The following is a 21,734-nucleotide window of genomic DNA, read 5'->3' as shown; positions in this document are numbered from 1 at the left end:
GTCTGTGTGAACATCCACCACCAAATTGTGGCCAAGAGACAGCTAACCACCAAGTTGCTAAACATGACTTTCAACATTTTAATTACAGCTTCACAGCCTGTGCCATCTGGATTCGTCCCACCAACACCAGCTTTTCTGAATTTTGCAGGGGGCAATTGTCCTTAAAATGTATCCTTTGTTCCCATAACTTTCTGGGTCTCAACCTTCATTAGTCCCTATCTGCCACTTGCTTATCCCACTCCCTGCTCTCACTACAGTTCACAGACACCTTCTGTCCTGCCAATGCACCTGCAAGTTCTTTCCTCTACTCAAATTTTTGTCTCTCCATTTACTTTCTGCCTCCACCCCCTGCCCCACTTCCCACTTGCACCGTCAGCCCTATCCCAAACCCATCACATCTCTGTATGCTGCTACAGGCAGCACTAGCATCTTCCCCAACCTCTACCTTGCTATCCCTCTCCCTCACCATTCCATGCCTCACCCTCAGCTCCACCATCCATCCATGTGAGATGGAGTCAGTCAGGCCTTAGTGGCTTGAGACAATAGCCATGTGTGTGGAAGTTGTGTGTGAATGTGTGATAGTTCTACTTCTGAGGAAAGACTTTATCCAAAAGCTTGTATACTTGTAGTATTCTTTTCATTCTGCCTGTCTGCATCTCAGTACCTCCTCTATGTGGTGAGTAGCATTCCATTCTTTTCATATTTCAGTTATCCCATCCTGGACTTTCCATTGTTTGATTTCCATTTATAACCAAAACCATTTGTAGTTAAAAGTTCTGTGTAAATCCCATGCGGTACTGATTTTTTGTGGTGTCAATATTGATGGTTTATATTTTTGAACTATGATTACTCACTTTGTACTTGACATACAAAATTATTAACTCAAATTTGTGTACTCTAATTGTCTTGATTTAAATTAGAATTTTTAAGTTTTAGCTTGCCAAGTATTTAAATGTGAAAATTGTTTTTGGGCATGTTTCCTGATGCTCTTACAACATGTATTATTGATTACAAATAGAGTACCAGCTTTTGTTATTATAACCACTATATTTTGTCTGTAGGATTCTTATTGGTGCTCCTCGTGCCAATTTTAGTCACTATGTCAATGTGACTGAACCTGGAGTAACTGTTCGGTGTGCCATTGCTGGAAGTTGTACAACAGTGCTTCTTGATAGTGTCGGTAAGATTCTGTCATCATAAATTTTGAGATGTGTATGGTGAATGCTAAAATTAACATAAATTAGAATGAATGATGGACTACACTAAGAAATTTGTTAATTCTGAAAAAAACTGCAAATTATGCACTAACAAATTGACAGCATGAAAAGACATTTTTCATTATGAACAAATGTATTAGAAAAGTGTAGGTAATTCCATATAACTTGGCTAAATTTTTTCATGCTTCAGTGGAATTCATGTAGATTGGGGGACATAGCTACTCACATCAGTAATAGTAGTAGTAGCAGTAGTAGGAGGAGGATTTGTCATTGAATAATATTTCACAATAATATTTGACAAATCACAATTGCACAGACCCTCCTCCCCCGCCCCCCCCCCCACGCAAAAAAAAAAAAAAAAAAAAAAAAAAAAATAAAAAAAAAAAAAGAAAATATATATATATATATATATATATATATATATATATATATATATATATATATATATATATATATATATATAAAAAAAACCAAAGATGAGGTGACTTACCGAACAAACGCGCTGGCAGGTCGATAGACACACAAACATACACACAAAATTCAAGCTTTCGCAACAAACTGTTGCCTCATCAGGAAAGAGGGAAGGAGAGGGGAAGATGAAAGGAAGTGGGTTTTAAGGGAGAGGGTAAGGAGTCATTCCAATCCCGGGAGCGGAAAGACTTACCTTAGGGGGAAAAAAGGACAGGTATACACTCGCACACACGCACATATCCATCCACACATACAGACACAAGCAGACATGTCTGCTTGTGTCTGTATGTGTGGATGGATATGTGCGTGTGTGCGAGTGTATACCTGTCCTTTTTTCCCCCTAAGGTAAGTCTTTCCGCTCCCGGGATTGGAATGACTCCTTACCCTCTCCCTTAAAACCCACTTCCTTTCATCTTCCCCTCTCCTTCCCTCTTTCCTGATGAGGCAACAGTTTGTTGCGAAAGCTTGAATTTTGTGTGTATGTTTGTGTTTGTTTGTGTGTCTATCGACCTGCCAGCGCGTTTGTTCGGTAAGTCACCTCATCTTTGGTTTTATATATAATTTTTCCCACGTGGAATGTTTCCTTCCATTATATATATATATATATATATATATATATATATATATATATATATATATATATATATATATATTAAATATGAGCTACACTACAGAAAGACAAAAAAGACAGTTTTAACAACTAGAAAGCACTTTTTTGTACAGGTAGTTAGTAATATCCAGCATCAAATCAAAGCTATTAATTTGTATGAAGGGAGAGGACATGGCTGTTGTGTGAGGCACTGACAGTTTAAGACTGATCTGTATAAAGACAATAATTTTACCACAATTGCTGTTCTTGCACTGAAATTAGTTCATCACAATAGCATTGTAAAAGTTCAAGGGCTGCTTATAAAGATACAAACAATATTAAATCTAGAGTGGCATAGTTGCAAAAGGCTAAAGAACTATTGGACGTTGTAAAACACCAAATTCAGAGTAAATAACTGAAGTGCACTCCAAGAGAATATAAGTCCATAGCAGCTACAGAATAACTAGCATATTGAGAAGGTACCGATAACTTTCAGATTTAACAAAGCACTAGCTATAAATTAAGGATTGGGCTCCTTTATTCATATATTTTGGCCATAGCTGTTGCCAATAAGATGTGATGAGAGTGGCACTTGTGACAAGCATCCTTGGCAGCAAATGAATAGTTGTGTACTCAATAACACTGTCTGGTGGAGGATACTAAATCCCTTTCCACTTTAACCAACCCTTAGGGATGGAAATGGCTGGGATGTAATGTAGACTACTGACAAGGGAGGACAAAATGAAGAGAGCCCTGCCAGAGGCTTCTGTGCTCCTGCCAGAGGCTTGTGACAGGTGCCACCAAAGATAGTGTTGCCAGCTGTTGATGGTCTCCTATAATGAACATCAAAGCCGGGGGGGGGGGAGTGCTCATGCTACCAAGGCTTTGTTCAGAGATGACAGAAGGGGCAGTGGTTTCAAAGGTACAGGTTAAACTGCTGAGTAGCATGACTGAGAATGGGATGGTATGGAATGTGGACTGCCCGTACTTCAGATATGGTGCTGCACACAGTGTAGAATAATCCTCTGATGGTCATGACCTCATGTGGTACACCAGAATTTCACAGACAACTTCTGATGTGCTTAGTGATAAGTGACCATTCCTAAGTCCAAATACCTGTGCCCAGACTGACATGCCAGCTTCACCACTCACCACTGTGATATACCAGGAGAGTAACAAGTTACATATTTAACTTTTCTGTGTGCTTTTATAGTTTGATTCTTAAATTATTAATACTAGGATCAGTAGCATATGTGTGTGTGCTGTGTTTGGATGCAGGGTGAGCCGACTGCATTTCAAGGACAGCTGAAGGCACATTTGCTACAGTCGGATGTCTGTTGGATGCTGCCTTGAGGTGTAGCAGTGGTGGAGAATCTGGTGCATGACATGGTACACCTCAGATGTCAGTTATTTTACCAACAGGCTCTGCTGCAGGCAACTTTCAGTTTACCCAATGTGAGGGAACTGTCCTCACTGCAGAGTGAGTGGCAGATTTTTAAATGTTTGTGTTGCTTGTGATGAAGTGTCACTCTGGGGGCTGCCTGTCTGGCCTCACCCATTCACACTGAGATTGGAGAAATGGCTGCTCCTTCAGCAGGGTCCAGGCATGCACATGGAGACAGAGATTTGCTAGTTATTGATAACTTCAATATTAGGCTCATTATGGAGCCCTTTAGGGAAATAGTGTCCATGGCTGATAAAGAAGTTCAATTTGCACTCTGTGTGTCTGCCAGGGGCCCCATCAGGGATGTGGAAAAAGCCCTGCTGTGGCTACTGGGGGTCCAAATTGCAGATGTGTGCAAGATGTTACTCATGTTGGCAACAACAGTGCCTCTTGCTTGGGTTCTGAGGCCATCCTCAGTTCATACTGGCACTGGGGAATGTGGTGAAGACTGCTGGTGTCACTTACAGGGTACAAGAAGAAATCATAATTTGCTGCATTGTACCCAGAGTTGATCAGGTCCTTTGGTTTGGAGCTGAATGGAGAGTCTCAATCAAATGCTCCATCAATTCTGTGATGGTCTTGTCTGCAGATTACTGACCCTCCTTTGTGTGGCGGAGAATGGTAATACTCTGCTTGATAGGTGAGATGTGCACTATGCATAGGAAGCTGCAACTCAGGTAGCAGAATAACTGCCTCCTTTGTGGGGTGTAGAATTGTAGAACTCTGCTTGATAGGAGAGGAGTGCACTATGCATAGGAAGCTGCAACTCAGGTAGCAGAGTAACTGTGGACTGCGCATTGAAGTGTTTCACATTAGGCAGTAATCTGAGGTCCTGTGATGAAAACTCATCAATGAGCATGCAGAGAGCAGAATCAGACCATGTAAAAAGTACAGATACTTTGACTGCCAAAATTTTAACAGTAAATTGTTGAAGTATTTGTAACAAAGTTGGTGAATTTACCATTCTCTAGGGAAGTTGTGCACTCAAATTGCTCTTGAAATTGAGAGCTGGCTGGAACCATAAGTATAAAGCTCCAAAATATTTCATTAGGCATAGAATGTGTATTAGATGTCATATGAGGGGCAGTGTTCATTGCTGTTGACAAAAATATTGTATCTATAGAGGTTGAAACTGAATGTAACTGTGAAGTTATATGGAGGTGATAACAGGCCTAGATTAACTAAAGTTAATTATCACTTGTTTTTACCAGTCACTCAATTCCACCATATCAGTTGAAGAGTTATTAAAAAAGACTACACTCATTAGCACAGAAGTACCAACATCATGCATTATTAGTTGGAGATGACTTTAATCTACCAAGCATAGACTGGGGCATCTATGGATTTATTTCAGGCGGTATGGGCAGACAGTCAATGGAAGTAATTTTGAACATGTTTCCCAAAAAATGCATTCAGCAGCTTGTATGACAACCCACATGCAATGGATATGTTTTAGACCTTGTAGCTACAAACTGACCTGATCTTATCAGTGGAGAGACAGGGTTAGTAATCATGATGTCATCATAGTAAACAGTTTATATTAGATTACATTCAGTTTTAGCTCCATAGACCCAAAAAATAAGATGATTCTTGAGGGTGTGGAACATGTCAGAAAGTATAACATACAAAATGTCGGAATGAAATATAGTTATGCACTATTAATAAATTTATCATAATCTTCACTGTTGTGACAAAGTGCTGTCAAAACTGAAATCTAACAGACATTTTTACTTAAGCTGGCCTAACAGTCTTTGTTAAGATATTTATCTATAGAGTAGAAGGAGTTGCCTCTCAAAAAGTCTTTCAAACTCTGTTTAGACCGTGTTTTATCTGAAACAAAGTTTTTAATATTTGCTGGCAATTTATTGAAAATGTGTGTTCCTTAATATTGGACCCCTTTTTGGACCAAGATAAGTGATTTTAGGCCTTTACGTAGATTGTTCTTATTCCTAGTATTGATATTGTGTATTGAGCTATAGGTTGGAAACAGTGATATATTACTTGCAACAGATTTCATTAAGGAATAAATACACTGAGAGGCAGTGGTTAGAATACAAAGTGCCTTGAACAGGTATCTACATGATGTTCTTGATTTTACTCCACAAATGAATCTTATTAGACACTTTTTCATGCTAAAAACTTTTGCTCGGTTTGATGAACATGATCCTGTGTGACATAATAGAATGAAAGTAAGCAAAGTTCGCAATTTTTTATATATATATATATATATATATATATATATATATATATATATATATATATGAATATAATAGAGGGAAACATTCCACGTGGGAAAAATATATCTAAAAAGAAAGATGATGAAACGTACCAAACAAAAGCGCTGGCAGGTCGATAGACACACAAACAAACACAAACATACACACAAAATTCTAGCTTTCGCAACCAATGGTTGCCTCGTCAGGAAAGAGGGAAGGAGAAGGAAAGACAAAAGGATATGGGTTTTAAGGGAGAGGGTAAGGAGTCATTCCAATCCCGGGAGCGGAAAGACTTACCTTAGGGGGAAAAAAGGACAGGTATACACTCGCACACACACACATATCCATCCACACATACACAGACACAAGCAGACATTTGTAAACAAATGCTTGTTGCATACACTCCCATATGCAGGACATAATAATAGGCATCCCTGGTTCAGAGAAGCAACTGAAAGTCAGCAGGTCCAGATGGAATCACAATTTACCTTTAAAGAAAGCACTCTACAGCACTGGCCTCTTACTTAGCTTGCATGTATCATGATTCTCTTGCCCAGCACAAAGTACCAAGCAGATGGAAGCAGACACAGATGATTCCAGCTTATAAGGAAGGTAAAAGGATGGTCTTGCAGAATTACTGACCAATATTCTTAACATCAGTCTGCGGCAGAATCATTGAATATATTCTGAGTTTGAATATGATAACTTTCCTTTAGATGAAAAACTTCTGTCCACAAATCAGCCTGGATTTAGAAAGCAGCTTGCTCTTTTTTCAAATGATATCCTGTGAACCATGGATGAAGGGAAAGAGGCAAATTCCATATTCCTAGATGTCTGGAAAGCATTTGACATGGTGCTCCACATGTAAGTTACTACTGATGAGTAGGAAAAACAATCCTGTAATATTTGAATACAGCATTAGTAGTGTGCTGCTTGACACAGTCACATCGATTAAATATTTAATCACAATTTTGCAAATCAAGATGAAATGGAACAAGCACATAAGGATGGTAGTGGGGAAGGTGAATGGTCAGCTTAAGTTTATTGCAAAAATTTTAGGGATGTGTATCTCTACTATAAAGGAAACTGTCTATAGAAAACTAGTGTGACCCATTTTTGAGTACTGCTGGAGTGTTTGGACTTCCCAGCAGCTCAGATTGGATTAGATTTTATTTTATTTTATTTCATGTTCTATAGGTCCAACTGTGTTGGGTTCACAAGGACATGGAATGAGTCAGTTTTTTTACAAATACATTATGATAGTCTTACAGCATATACAAACATTTGAGTACACAATTACATAAACATTTATACAGTAATTTCTTTGAGTAGCAGTACAGAAAAAAGAAGGTACATATTTTCTTAGAATTGTTCAAACACTACAGGAAAACAGATACAGAGCACAAACAGATTCAGAGCTCAAGTTAAATAACATTCTTAGTGGCATTATGTCATCTTGTATTATATAATATTAAAATCTTACAATTTCTTTACTTAAAAATTCATTTAGACTATAAAAAGCTTTTCCTAGCAGAAATATTTTAATGCTTTCTTAAACTTATGCTTGTTATGAATCTCTGTCTTTATTTCAGGAGGAAGAGCACTAAAGAATTTTGTTCTAGTGTAGTGAACACTGTTTTGCACCAAGCTCTGATTTCTATTCACACTGTAGATGTCAATCTTTCTCAGTGTGTTACTTCTCATGATAATTACTGTTTGGTAGAAACATCTCCATATTTTTACAGACAAAACACATGAGAGAAAAAAAATATTGGCATGTAGTTGCATATATTTTAAGTTTTCCCAAGCTATTTCTACATGAGTCTCTTGAGCACAATCCACATATAACTGTTAAAGCTCGATTCTGAGCAATGATCACTTTCCTTGCCTATGGCTGGGTGCTCCAAAAAATAATGCCCTATTCAGTGAGTGAATGAAAATAGCCATAGTATGCCACTTTTGCAGTTTTAGGTTCAACAAATGTTGTGACAACCTGTAAAGCATACATAGCAGAGCTAAGTCTCTTACAGAGATCTATTATATTCAGAGATCAGTTCATTTTCTTGTCACTGTGCACTCCAAGAAATTTTGTTGTTCCATTCTTTCTATTGGCTGATTACCACATGTCACACTTAAATCTCTATCATCTTCTGTTTTTGTACATAACTAAATAAAACTTGTCTTACTGGAATTTAGTGAGACACCATTCTCCTTGAACCAATTAACCACATCCATGGTTAATGGATTCCTCAAGATTACTATCTGTTCTACTGCTCACAAAAATTGTGGGATCGTCAGAAAATAAAGTAAATTTATATGACAGGCTTGTACATGATGCTAGATCATTTATAAAAGCAAGAATAATAGTGGCCCAAGAACTGAGCCCTGAGACACTCCACATATAATGTAACTTCTTTCAGAATGTGAAGAAACATCACATACTCTACGTGAGCTATACTAGTCAACTTTTTGTTTTCTGTCTTGGAGATATGGCTGTAACCAGTTACCTGCAATACCACTTATTCCTGCTAATTTTACTTTTTGCAAGAGAATCTGGTGATCAATGGAGTCAAACACTTTAGACAAACCACAGAAGACAACAATTTTCTCATTAAGGGTTCCTAGGACTTCATTTGCAAGTTTGTTGAGCAGCCCTTTTGAAAGCCAAATTGGCTGTTGCTGAGAACTTTGTTCTTCATGAAATGATCAGTAATCCTTACATGTGTTAGCTTTTCTAGAATTTTAGAGAGAGCTAGCAGCAAAGAGATAGGTCAATAGTTAGTTAATTCAGTTTTATAACCTTTTTTGTATAGGGGCTTCACAATGGCTTAATTAAGTCTACGGGAACAACACCTTTTTGAAGGGAACCATTGAAAATATGACAAGAATGTCCCTTATCCACACACAAGAGTTTTTCAATAAATTATTAGAAATATTATCAACAGCTTGACAAAGAGTTATGGCTTCATCAACATTGGGCTTGCAACCAATCTGTTGAGTTACTGATAGGAAGTGCTTATTAAAAATCTCAGCTATACATTTTGTGTTATCTACTAGGGTTCCTTCATATCTGATTTTATTTACATCTTCTCCGCTTTTTTTTTTTTTTTTTTTTTTTTTTTTTTTTTTTTTTTTTTTCCAAAGCTCCAAATGTTTTTTTTAAAAATATCAGAATTATCTATTTTCTTCTCATAACAAAGGGCTTTTGATCTCTGTATTAGTTTCTTTAAAACTTTGCAGTATAATCTATAGTGTTCCCATTTTTCTACATCTTAGTAATCTTATTATCTTATTACAGCATAAGTTTCCCTTTTCGTTGTACGTGACTGTTTTATACCTTTATATAAGCCAAGGCTTGCTTATAGAATTGGAAGCACTGTTTCTGACCCATTTCATAGGAAATGTTTCTTCGAAAAGAGCACATAATACATTTATAAAACAGTTAAATTTAGTATCTTTTTTCATTAATCTTATGAACTTCCGTTGATGAAATTGTTTTTTAAACAGATTAACATCATAAAGAGTGAGAATTTGTCCATCATGATCTGAAAGCCCACTTATAACCTGCCTGACAGAATAATTCTGATGTCTACGTACATCTAGAAAAACATTATCCATCATAGTTTGGGACTTAGATGTAATTCTTGTTGGAAAGTTTGTTACTGATATCAGGTTATACAAGATCATCACAATCTCAAAGTCAATTTTAGTCTTATTTTCTGTCAAAAAGTTTATACTGAAATCAGCTAAAACTACAATATCCTTTGGTTTTGCATGTAACCCTGACAGCTGGTGTTCCATTTTATGTAGAAAAGTATTTTTGTCACCTGAAGGTGCCCTGTAGACAGCCAGCACTATTATTGTGTAGAAATTAGTTATTATTTCAGTTGCACATGCCTCAAATTGTTGTTTCACACAATATTTCTTAATATCTGTAGCCTTGTATGCTACACTATCCTTAACACAAATTGCTACTCCACCTTTGTCTTTACTTTCCCTGCAGTAGTGTGTTACTAAACTATAACTTACTATAGGTGACAAGGCACATTTATCAGTAACTTGGTGCTCAGTTAAGCACAAAATCTTAGCATTATTTATACAATCCTTTTCATTAATTTTAATAAGTAGTTGATCTGTTTTGCTTAACAGGCCTCTTATGTTTTGATGAAAGAAAGAGATGCCTTCCTCCTGCTTTTATATTCTATTTGTGCTGTTTTTACCCGACTGAGAATCCACAGGAGTTTGCCTTGAGACAGGAGGGAGGAGACACTCGATACTACCTGCTGTTGTCTCTTCTTTTCCTTCAGGCCGCACATAAAAAATTGTTGAGATGTGAAGGAAGCTCAGCATTTCTTCTGTCCAACTACCTTTTATTTGCATTGCTTGATGAAGATTTCTTCCCATTTGTTGCAGTGGGATTTTCATTTTTCCTGTAGGCATCACATCTTTTTCCTCTGCAGATGATGTTAATCCTGTAGGTGAAATCGCAACTTCAACATAGGAGAGTGTTTTAGATGGACCTTGCATTTCAATTTGTATGCCAACTGACAAGTTATTTTTCTTCTTTACATTTTCAGCACCTGGATGTCCTTGTATTCCCATTTCTAGGACAGTTTGTGACTTGTTTCCCTTATCGAAATTACTAATATGTTCTCTAATTTAATAATTGTGGCATGATGTAGACAATCGGTTCAGTGCAGAAGCTGCACTTGCATTTACTTTATTTTCAACTTCTGCACCAATACTCAGCCTATACATGTAAGTTATTCATCCAAGCCATGCCCCAATGTGAGCCACTGATGAAGCAACTAAAACACCATGAGGTGGAGGGCCTTTTGGATGATCACCATGGAGTCTACCAAATCAGGAGGCATCAGTAAGGTGACATTCAGTGCACTGATGTAAGACACAGCAATATAAAAGGAACGTAGAGAAGATACACAATTTAGAGGATGTTGTGTCATGGGACTTGGTCCATGATAGTGGCAGACACCACTTCTCTGGATATGAAAGGAAAGTCATCGACAAACTATTGCAAATTTTCTACCAAGTGAAATCAAATTGCTTCATTAGCATCAAAATTGGTAGGTGGGCCCTTTGGAAAGCCTGGTAATGCACTTACATTGGAATGTGTACCTGTACTCCAATAATTAAATGAGTAATGGGAATTACTATAGTGCACCTTTTTTTATGACAGAAGAGCCAATGGAGCATGTAGGTGATGAGAGACATTATGGTGTCTTACTCAAAGAAATTTAGTGCCATTGAAGAACAATTTGATTTTTTCAGTGCCATAACTGATTTAATGGTTTGGAAAACAATTTATTTATAACACCATTAATGTTTTTATAACCTCAGGGGCACACATCTTGCGTGATGTGTGTGGCGAGCACGGGGCCTCAAGCTGTGCCTGGTATTGCTTCCATTTACTTGTGCCAGGTCCCTCCTGTTATCTTTCCTGTCAACCACCCTCAGACAACTCTTGCTCATTTCCAACCCCAGCAGTATTAGGGCATGCGAGGCCTAAGGAGTCTTTCATTTTCCTCTTTCTGCCTTTCATGGCCCTTGCCCTTGTCCTTCCGATAGCTCATTCTTCGATTGTCGGAGCTCTCTCCATTTCTCTTGAAGTTAGTCAACAGCTTCAATGGTGGATGAGGTGTGGAGACCCAACAGTGAAGAAGGTGGAAGATCCAACTTCAGCTTGGGTGCTACTCCATGATAGGAGTGCCTGCAACAGGTGTCTGTTCTCCATGTCAGGAGCGGTGTTGTTGACAGGCTATGTGATGAGCTGACTGTAAAAATTCTGTCACATGTTTATGAAAATGTCTTCTGGATCTGGGACAAGAGCTATGGTATTCCCTGCAGGTGATGCATGTTGGCATGGCTTGGTCAGTGTGAGAAATATGCAAGGGTTACTGTCGCATGGGCAGCGACGGTTAAACACGCTAACCCTCACATCCCATCTTGCAACACTCAATGTTGGCACCATGACTGGATGGTACAATGAGCTATCCAAGGCCCTTGAAACCCAATGCATAGACATCTGTGCAGTTCCACAAACATGGTGGAGTGGAAGCAAATCGTATGATATTGGATGCAGTTACAAGCTGATGTATAAGGGCACACGCAGAACAGTTACTGGTGTTGGCATTATAGTATCATCCAAGTTCGACAGTCATATACCTGAAGTGCAAAGATATGATGATTGCCTGATGAAGATTGTGTACACCTCAGATGACAGAAAAATCCACTTTTTCAGTGCCTACACTCCATAAACTGACCAAGCAACTTCTATTAAAGATGCCTTTTGGAGGATACTTGATGCAAAGACTGCTAAAGTACCCTCAGAAGATTACATCATCATCACTGGTGATCTGAATGGACACATAGGGTGCAGAAAGGAAGAACATACTGCTCATGGCAGGCATGGATTAGGAGAAAAGAATGGCAATGGTCAGTGTATCTTTGATTTCTCAGAAGCTCATAACCTGATTGTGAATACGTAGCTCAAAAAATGTAACTCATATCTAATCACATATTACAGTGGCACTAATGCCATGCAGATCAACTATATCCTTTTGAGATGCTGTGATGTCAAAGATGTGCTTGATGAAAAGGCCATCCCCTATGAAATAGTTACGACACAACACTGTCCACTGATCTGCAAGATATGAATCGAGTTGCCAACAAACAAGCATGTAGATTGCACAGGACCTGCGAGAATGAAATGGTGGAAATTCAAGGATAAGGAAGCTGACATCATAGCCTGAATTACTTCACCATCAGTTACCACAGTTGAAGAAAGCTGGCAGAAACTGAAAGAGTCTGCTCACGAAACTACACAAGCAATTCTTGGGACAACAAAACCAGGATGACGGAGGATCAATAGAGATATGTGGCTTTGTAATGACACAATCAAATACATGGTACACACAAAGAAATGATTATATCATGAGTTTCTTGTTGATAAAACACCAAAGCAAACAGAACAGCCCAAAGAGATGCAAAACAGGTCACAGCAGCAACCAAATCCTCACATTACACTGATTTATACACAAAACTTGACACACGTGAGGGATAGCGGGACTTATATCTACTCACTAAAGCAAGACATTGCAATTCAGAAGATGTTCATCGGTTCTACAGAGCCAATTATGAGTTGCTGCTAGTTGACTGGAAGAAGGCCAGAGAATGATGGTGCAGCTACTTCAAGAAGATCTCAACATAAGAATTCCCCATCCACCAATACCCACCAGCCACACTGTTGAAGGGCCCTCAAAAGAAGTTGCAGTCAAAGAGGTCAAGACTGCTGCGAGGAAAATGAAGCTTGGGAAAGCTAACAGCCCAGCTGACCTTTGAGCAGTGTTTTGGTGCTCCCATCATTGGTATGCAACCAAATGATTAACGGGATTATTCCACAGGATCATTGATGAGAGACACACACCAACTGATTGGCAACAGAACACCACCATGTCTATCTTTAAGAAGGGAAATCCCACTGACTGCACCAATTACCATCCAATTTGACTTCTCTGCTGAGCCATGAAAATCTTTGAGCATGTTCTGGACCAAAGGATTCATGAAATCACCCAGATTTCCAGGAACCAAGCTGGATTTGTGAAGAACTGTGACACCATTGGTGCGATTCATGCTGCAAGACTCTTAGTTGAGAAACATCATGAGAAAGCCAAGCCGCTGCATCTAGCATTTCTGGATCTCAAAAAGGTATTTGCTTGGGTGCCACACAGTCTCATCTGGCTAGCACTTACAACATTATGTGCCAGAGCAGCTTATTAACTGGGTGTAGTTACTTTAGGCACAGCCAAGAAGTTATGTTCCTACAACCTCAGGACTATCCAAGGACTTCCCCCATTACAGTTGGTGTCCATCAAGGTTCTGCATTATCTCTACTTCTGTTCAATCTCGTAATGGACAATGTGACAGCTGACCTGCACTGGCCATTATCATGGACCCTACTTTATTTATTTATTTATTTATTGTTCCGTGGGACCACATTTAGGAGAAGTCTCCATGGTCATGGAACGAGTCAATACATGAAATTATAACATGATTGTAGAAACACATAAAATGAAACAAGTCGTTAGTTTAAATAAAGAAAATCAAGAATGTAACACTGGAATTTGCTTAATTTTTTATCTCTTCCAGGAGCTCCTCGACAGAATAGAAGGAGTGAGCCATGAGGAAACTCTTCAGTTTAGACTTAAAAGTGTTTGGGCTACTGCTAAGATTTTTGAGTTCTTGTGGTAGCTTATTGAAAATGGATGCAGCAGAATACTGCACTCCTTTCTGCACAAGAGTCAAGGAAGTGCATTCCACATGCAGATTTGATTTCTGCCTAGTATTAACTGAGTGAAAGCTGCTAACTCTTGGGAATAAGCTAATATTGCTAACAACAAACGACATTAAAGAAAATACATACTGTGAGGGCAATGTCAAAATTCCCAGACTATTGAATAGGGGTCGACAAGAGGTTTTCGAACTTACACCATACATAGCTCGAACAGCCCGTTTTTGAGCCAAAAATACCCTTTTTGAATCAGAAGAATTACCCCAAAAAATAATACCATATGACATAAGCGTATGAAAATATGCGAAGTATACTACTTTTCGTGTTGAAATGTCACTTATTTCAGATATTGTTCTAATGGTAAATAAAGCGGCATTTAGTTTCTGAACAAGATCCTGAACATGGGCTTTCCACAACAGCTTACTATCTATCCGTACGCCTAGGAACTTGAACTGTTCCGTCTCGCTTATAACATGCCCATTCTGTCTGATTAAAATGTCAGTTCTTGTTGAATTGTGGGTTAGAAACTGTAAAAACTGAGTCTTACTGTGATTTAGCATCAAATTATTTTCCACAAGCCACGAACTTACTTCATGAACTACATTATTTGATAATGTTTCAATATTACACACAAGATCCTTCACTACCAAGGTGGTGTCATCAGCAAACAGAAATATTTTTGAATCACCTGTAATACTAGAAGGCATATCATTTACATAAATAAGGAACAGCAGTGGCCCCAGCACCGACCCTTGGAGAACGCCCCATTTAACAGTGCCCCATTGGGACTGAACATCATTACCACTCTCAATATTGCGGAGGATTACCTTCTGCTTTCTGTTCTTAAAGTAGGAGGCGAACCAATTGTAAGCTACTCCCCTTACTCCATAATGTTCCAACTTCTGCAGTAATATTTTGTGGTCAACACAGTCAAAAGCCTTCGTTAAATCAAAGAAAACACCTAACGTTCTCAACCTTTTATTTAATCCGTCCAAAACCTCACAGAGAAAAGAGAATATAGCATTTTCAGTTGTTAAGCCATTTCTAAAACCAAACTGTACATTTGACAGCAAATTATGTGAATTTAAATGCTGCAGTAACCTTGTATATACAAGCCTCTCGATAACTTTAGCAAACACCGATGGCATAGAAATAGGTCTATAATTGTCAACATTATCCCTGTCTCCCTTTTTATAAAGTGGCTTCACTACCGAGTACTTTAATCGGTCAGGAAACCGACCACTGCTAAAGGAAAAGTTACAGATATGGCTAAGTACTGAGCTAATATACGTGGAACAATACTTCAGTATTCTGCTAGATACCCCGTCATATCCATGAGAGTTCTTGGTCTTTAGTGATTTAATTATTAACTCAATCTCCCTCTTGTCAGTATCATGGAGGAGCATTTCAGGTAACAGTCTCGGAACACTTTTTTCTAAGAGCGCTATATGATTCCCTGTTGGGACTAGGTTTCTATTTAGTTCACCTGCTATATTCAGAAAGTGATTATTAAGTACTGTACATATATGCGACTTATCAGCAACACGGACATCCCCACTACGCACTGATTCTATATCCTCGACCTGTCTCTGCAGACCAGCCACTTCCTTTACGACTGACCATATGGTTTTAATTTTATCCTGAGACTTAGCTATTCTATCTGCATACCACATACTTTTTGCCTTCCTAATAACTTTTTTAAGCACCTTACAATACTGTTTGTAATGGGCTGCTGCATTTAGATTTTGACTGTTTCTAACGTTTTGATATAATTGCCACTTTGTTCTACAAGATATTCTTATCCCTTTAGTCAGCCACCCAGGCTGCCTGTTTGTGCTAGTACCCTGTTTTAAACGTTCTAACGGAAAGCAACTTTCAAAGAGCACGAGAAAAGTCTTGAGGAAAGCATTATATTTATCGTCTACTGTATCAGCACTATAAACATCTTGCCAATCTTGTTCCTTGATAAGGTTTACAAAAGTCTGTACAGCAACTGGATCAGCTTTCCTAAAAAGTTGGTAACTATATTTAACATGTGTTGAAGCACAAAAATCTTTTAGACTTAAAATTTGTGCATCATGATCTGAAAGGCCATTCACCTTTTTGCTAACAGAATGCCCTTCTAATAATGACGAATGAACAAAAATATTGTCTATGGTTGTTCTACTGTTCCCTTGCACTCTCGTTGGAAAGAATACGGTTTGCATAAGATTATATGAATTAAGGAGGTCTACCAGCATCCTTTTCCTTGCACAATCACTTATACAATTAATATTGAAGTCACCACATATAACTAACTTTTTGTATTTCCTATAAAGTGAACCAAGAACCTCCTCTAGCTTTAGCAAAAATGTTGTGAAATCGGAGTCTGGGGATCTATAAATAACAACAGTAAGAAGTTTAGCTCCACTAAATTTAACCACACCTGCACAACATTCAAACACCTTTTCAGTGCAGTACTTTGAAACATCAATTGACTCAAATGGGATACCGTTTCTCACATACATGGCTACTCCCCCATACCGCAAAGAGCTCCTAGAAAAGCTGCCAGCCAACCTGTATCCTGGTAAAGGAAGCCTCTGAATTATCTCCTTATTTAAGAAGTGTTCAGATATACCAATAATTTCAGAGTCAACATCTATAAGCAGTTCACTAACTTTATCTCGAATACCTTGTATATTTTGATGAAATATACTAATTCCCTCATTAATCGGATACCCAAGCTTTGTAGAAAGTGGTTTCTTTGTTAGAGAGACTTCCCTTAAGCAGGAATACCTATCAGCTGACTTCAATCTAAAAAAGGTACAGCTCTAACACCCACAACTACCGGAATTTTCCCATGAGTGATCCCACCACCCCCACCTATGCTGTCACCTATAAGTTTTGCCAACCTCCCCTTCCCATACCTGTTGAGGTGCAGGCCATGTCTAGTGAAACCCGTCCTACTGATAGACTCCACCGACACCACTGAAATGTGACTCATGCCTTCTGTCATCAGCGCACCCCCAAGTCTCATGTTATTACGCCTGACGGCTATATTAAGATGAGGCCGATCGTGACGCTGAAACAGTTCCACGAAATGCACATTCGTGTTGCCAGTCTGAGTGGCTATCTTTTCCAGGTCACCATCTATGTCATACTTCCCATCCCTATCAATACTATTACCAGCCCCACCCACAATCACTACCTGATCCTCTTTAGTAAAATCCCTACATAACCCCCCTATGTTAAAAGTCACCTGAGCCAATCCTGCATTAGGCTTCACAATGCTGGTGACCTGGTACTCACTCCCCAAAACTTCCTGCAACTGCTGGCCTACACCTCTACCATGAGAACTACCTAACAGCAGAACCTTCTTCTTTCTCTTAGACTTTGCAACTGTCCTAGCCACCGTAACTGCTGAGGTCTGCTGCATACTTCCTACATCTACAGCTACTAGAGATTCCTCTCCACTAGACTCTGACAGTTGGTCATATCTATTACAAACACCAATAGTAAAACTATCTGAAAATCTCCTTCTCCTAGCAGATCTCTTGCCAACAGCCAGCTCCCATTCCCCAACCCCCTTCTCCCTCCTCATCCTATCTAGCTCCTCCTGTGCGTTTTTCAACTGCACCTGAAGGGCACAGATCTTACGCTCCTGCTCCTCTATCAACTTACTCTTGCTACATAACCTGCTGATGATGTGATTCTGGCAGCAGAAAACAAGCCTGGTCTGCAGAGCCAAACTCAAAAATGGAGTTACCAGTTGGCCCAACACAGTTTGCACCTCAATTTGAAGAAAACTGAATACATGACATCAGACAGACATGAAATGGGAATGATCATGATTAATGGTGCAGATCTGACTCGTATGAGTAGGTTTAAGTACCTTGGTTCGGTGATCACTGTTGATGGCTGACTCACCAAAGAGGTCAACACCAGAACTCAGGCAGCATGGATGAAGTGGCGAGCAACAACTGGAGTTACTTGTGACCACAGAATAAAAGATAATTTAAAATCAAAAATTTATTGCACTGTCATCGACCAGTCACCTTGTATGGTTATGAGTGCTGGTTGACTCCAGTTTAGACAGAATGCTGCCTGAGTGTAATGGAAATCAAGATGCTAATGTGGACAGTGGGCATTACTGAGTTAGATCGTGTTTCCAATGACAGCATTAGGAAACAGTTTGGTGTTGCACTGATACAAGACAAGATGGGTGAGAGTCGTCTTTGATGGTTTGGGCATGTTTTACGGGCTGGTGATGACTCTATTGCCAAGGCAGGTTACACACTTGAAGTTGTCAGTAGAAGGCCCAAAGGATGACCTAAGCAATGTTGTGCTGATATGGTTCACAAAGACCTTAAATGCGTGAACATCAATCCAGATGCAGCCCGTGATAGAGTGAAATGGAGACAATGGATCCATGTAGTGGACCCACAAGCATGTGGGACAAACGTTGAAGGAAAAGAAGAAAAGAAGAAGAAGAAGACCATTAATGTTTTTGTGCACTTACTATCAGCTGCTCTGAGCCATCATTATTTTTGTGTGAAGACCTGCCCCAATGCCTTGCATTAGAAATGCCTTTTGTCAGTGTTAAGGGAGTTGGAACTCACATGGGAAGTATTTTATTTTATTTTTTTAAAATATAATCTGCACTGGTAGAAAATGTTCAAATTTGTAGTTGCATTACTTCAAGATTAATAATATTGGTAATTTTTTATATGGAAGGCTGTGGATTGCTGTGTTATAAAGGTTAAATTATGTGTTTGTATTGGTAGCACTGTCAAAAACAGTACTGTATCGTTTCATAGTACAAATACTCGTTGTATGTCAAAGTGCTAACATTTTTTCAAGAAAAAGTGGTGACTAGATTGGTAAATCTCTCAAAAAATAAAGTATGATGTCAAAATGTAGTGTTTTTAAGAAATATGTGTTTGATGGTAATAGATTTTCGAATAGAGGGAAACATTGTGTTTAACATATGGCGTGTGAAGTTACAGACAATGAAATACAGGGAAACCCATCAGTATATAGAGAAACACCCATTAGTGCTTCAAAGATTAAAATAAAACATTGTGATAAACAGTTTTCTCAAAACAAAAATGATGTAAATGGTAGGTTAGGTTATAATCTAATAGATTTACACATCCTAACAGGGGTGTTAGGTAAATGCGTGTGTTGTAAAAATATGTGGAGGGCCAGTTAGTTTACATGAAGACAGTAAGGTATCAAATGGATTAGCCAGGAAACTTATCATTAATTGTTCCAGTTTGAAATTCTGATGAGTGTAAAGATAATTATTTTGTAGTAAATGTTAGGTGGTTTTATGGATTGACAGTTACTGGTGAAGGACACACTTCAGCAGAAACAATGTGTGCTGTGATGAATATGCCACACCCACCTTGTAAAATCAACAAGTATGCAGCATTTATTGGAGCTGCTGTGGAATCTGTTGCATGTGAGTCAATGAAGTGTGTTTCAAATGAAGCTGTTGAAATATATGATGGTATGACTGTCATACCAGTAGCTTTTGATGACACTTGGTAGAAGTACGTCTACAGTGCTAAGAATTCTGTTGCTATGGTGACCAGTGTGGATACTGGGAAGGTAATGGATTTCCAGATTTTATCCTAACATTCTCATAAGTGTAAATCAGAGAATGAAGATTGGCATATCTGTGACAAATTATGAAGGAACAAGTGGTGGTGTGGAGGCTTCTGCAACTATTGAAATTTTTAGTCGATCTGTGAATGAAAGGGGAGTGTGTTACACTAAGTTCTTAGGTGATGAAGACATAAAAGCATAAACAGTGTAATAGCCACTCAGCCTCATGGTGAGCAGATTATCACAAAACTTGAATGTGTTGGTCATGTCCAGAAGAGAATGTGCACCAGGTTGAGGATGATGAAACAAAGTTTGGGAGGCAAGAAACTTTCTGATGGTAAAACCGTAAGAGGCAGGCTGACACACAAAATGATTGATGAAGTGCAGCAGTATTATGAGATGGCCATTAGAAATAATACTGAGGATTTGTTGAAAATGAAGCAGGCAGCATGGGCTACCTTCTTCCACAGACAGTCGACTGATGAAAAAGCAGTACACCAACTTTGCCCTCCTGGACCTGATTCATAGTGCAATTACCACAATGCCCAGAACTCAAATAGTTCATACAGCCATAAACATTCTGTCCCAACATCGGTCATGGATATCATAAAACCTATTTACAGAGACCTGGCAAATCCTGAATTACTGAAGAAGTGTCTGCATGGTCAGACTCAAAATCCCAATGAGTCATTCAGTAATCTTATACGGACTCGCTTACCAAAAAATGTTATTGATGGAATGTAGACACTAAAGTGGGGGGTCAGTGATGCTGTTATTGCTTTTAATGATGACAACGTTGGTAAGGTGAAATTGCTACAGCATATGAGCAAACTACATCAGAGAACTTGAATGGATGAACAGGGTTCGCATTGATAAAGCAAAGTATGCAGCACAGTTGGCCACTAAAGAGTCCAGACAGAAAAAAAGAAGAAAAAACTTGGAAAAAAATCAATTGGATGATACACAGTATGGTGCAGGGTGCTTCTTAGTGACTAAAAATAAAAAAAATTTAAGCATATATTAAGTGAGTTACAGTCTTTTGAAACTTCAGAAGCCGTTCCTGAAAATTTACATTTTCTGTTGCATTTTTCCATAAATCCCAGAAACCACTTCAAGTAGAGTATTCATACTTTCAGGGAGTAATAACATACATATCCTGAGTCTACTGAACAAAAAGAAGAACATAATGTTAAGTATAATTAAAATTATATAGGATAACATACAAAGAAAGAACACAAAATTTTAACCAAGTAATTAAAAAATTGTATTTCCAAAAGTAGTGACTGAAATTCAATTATTGTAGTTCTGTAGACTCAGAAGATGCAGTTTAATGTCATGTAAAAGTTTCATGTCAATGGCTACAGTGGTTCCTGAAATACAGGGAAGACAAGTCCCTAAATTTATCATTGTCAGGATAGGGCATTCCAACTCCCCTTAAGACCATTCCAATCTGATACCATTTTTAGGAGATTTAAAGGATGACAACCTAAAATGATATTGAGTGGGAATTAATTTTTTGCAGTAATTGCTCTTGCCTAAAAATTACTGTAACACTTTGAGAGTCAACTGTTAATATATCTCTTTCACCATACACTCATTTTCCGAAAAAAAATTAGAACATCTTAATCAATTAAAGATCAGATGCTTATATTCACCGTATGTGCTCATCAGTATGTTCTGCAGAAAGGATTAGCATTTCATCCACCTTTGTCCAGCATGTATCCTGTTGCCTGGTATGTACAAAGTCCGGCAAGTGGACCCTGATAACTTGTCCCATGCATGACAGCTTTGATGCATTTAAAGTGCGAATGGTATTCTGTGGTATAACCATCCATGCTGCATTCACCTGCTTCCAAAGTTCCATCTGTGATGGTTGGCATTGGGTTGCAGCACTGCACCC

General features: G+C 38.5%; 1 protein-coding gene across 1 annotated transcript in view; it reads left to right on the top strand.

Annotated features, from left to right (window-relative positions):
- LOC124796280 (integrin alpha-PS5-like) overlaps positions 1-21,734 on the top strand; it is a 566,708-nt gene that overhangs the window by 42,418 nt on the left and 502,556 nt on the right. Inside the window, exon 2 of the mRNA XM_047260397.1 lies at positions 1,062-1,180. Coding sequence (XP_047116353.1) covers positions 1,062-1,180 — 119 coding nt within the window. The remainder of the gene's footprint in view (positions 1-1,061; positions 1,181-21,734) is intronic.

Source organism: Schistocerca piceifrons, chromosome 4 (assembly GCF_021461385.2).
Source record: "Schistocerca piceifrons isolate TAMUIC-IGC-003096 chromosome 4, iqSchPice1.1, whole genome shotgun sequence".
NCBI lineage: Eukaryota > Metazoa > Arthropoda > Insecta > Orthoptera > Acrididae > Schistocerca > Schistocerca piceifrons.
Note: the sequence above shows the minus strand (reverse complement) of the source record. Positions and strands in the feature narration are given on the sequence as shown.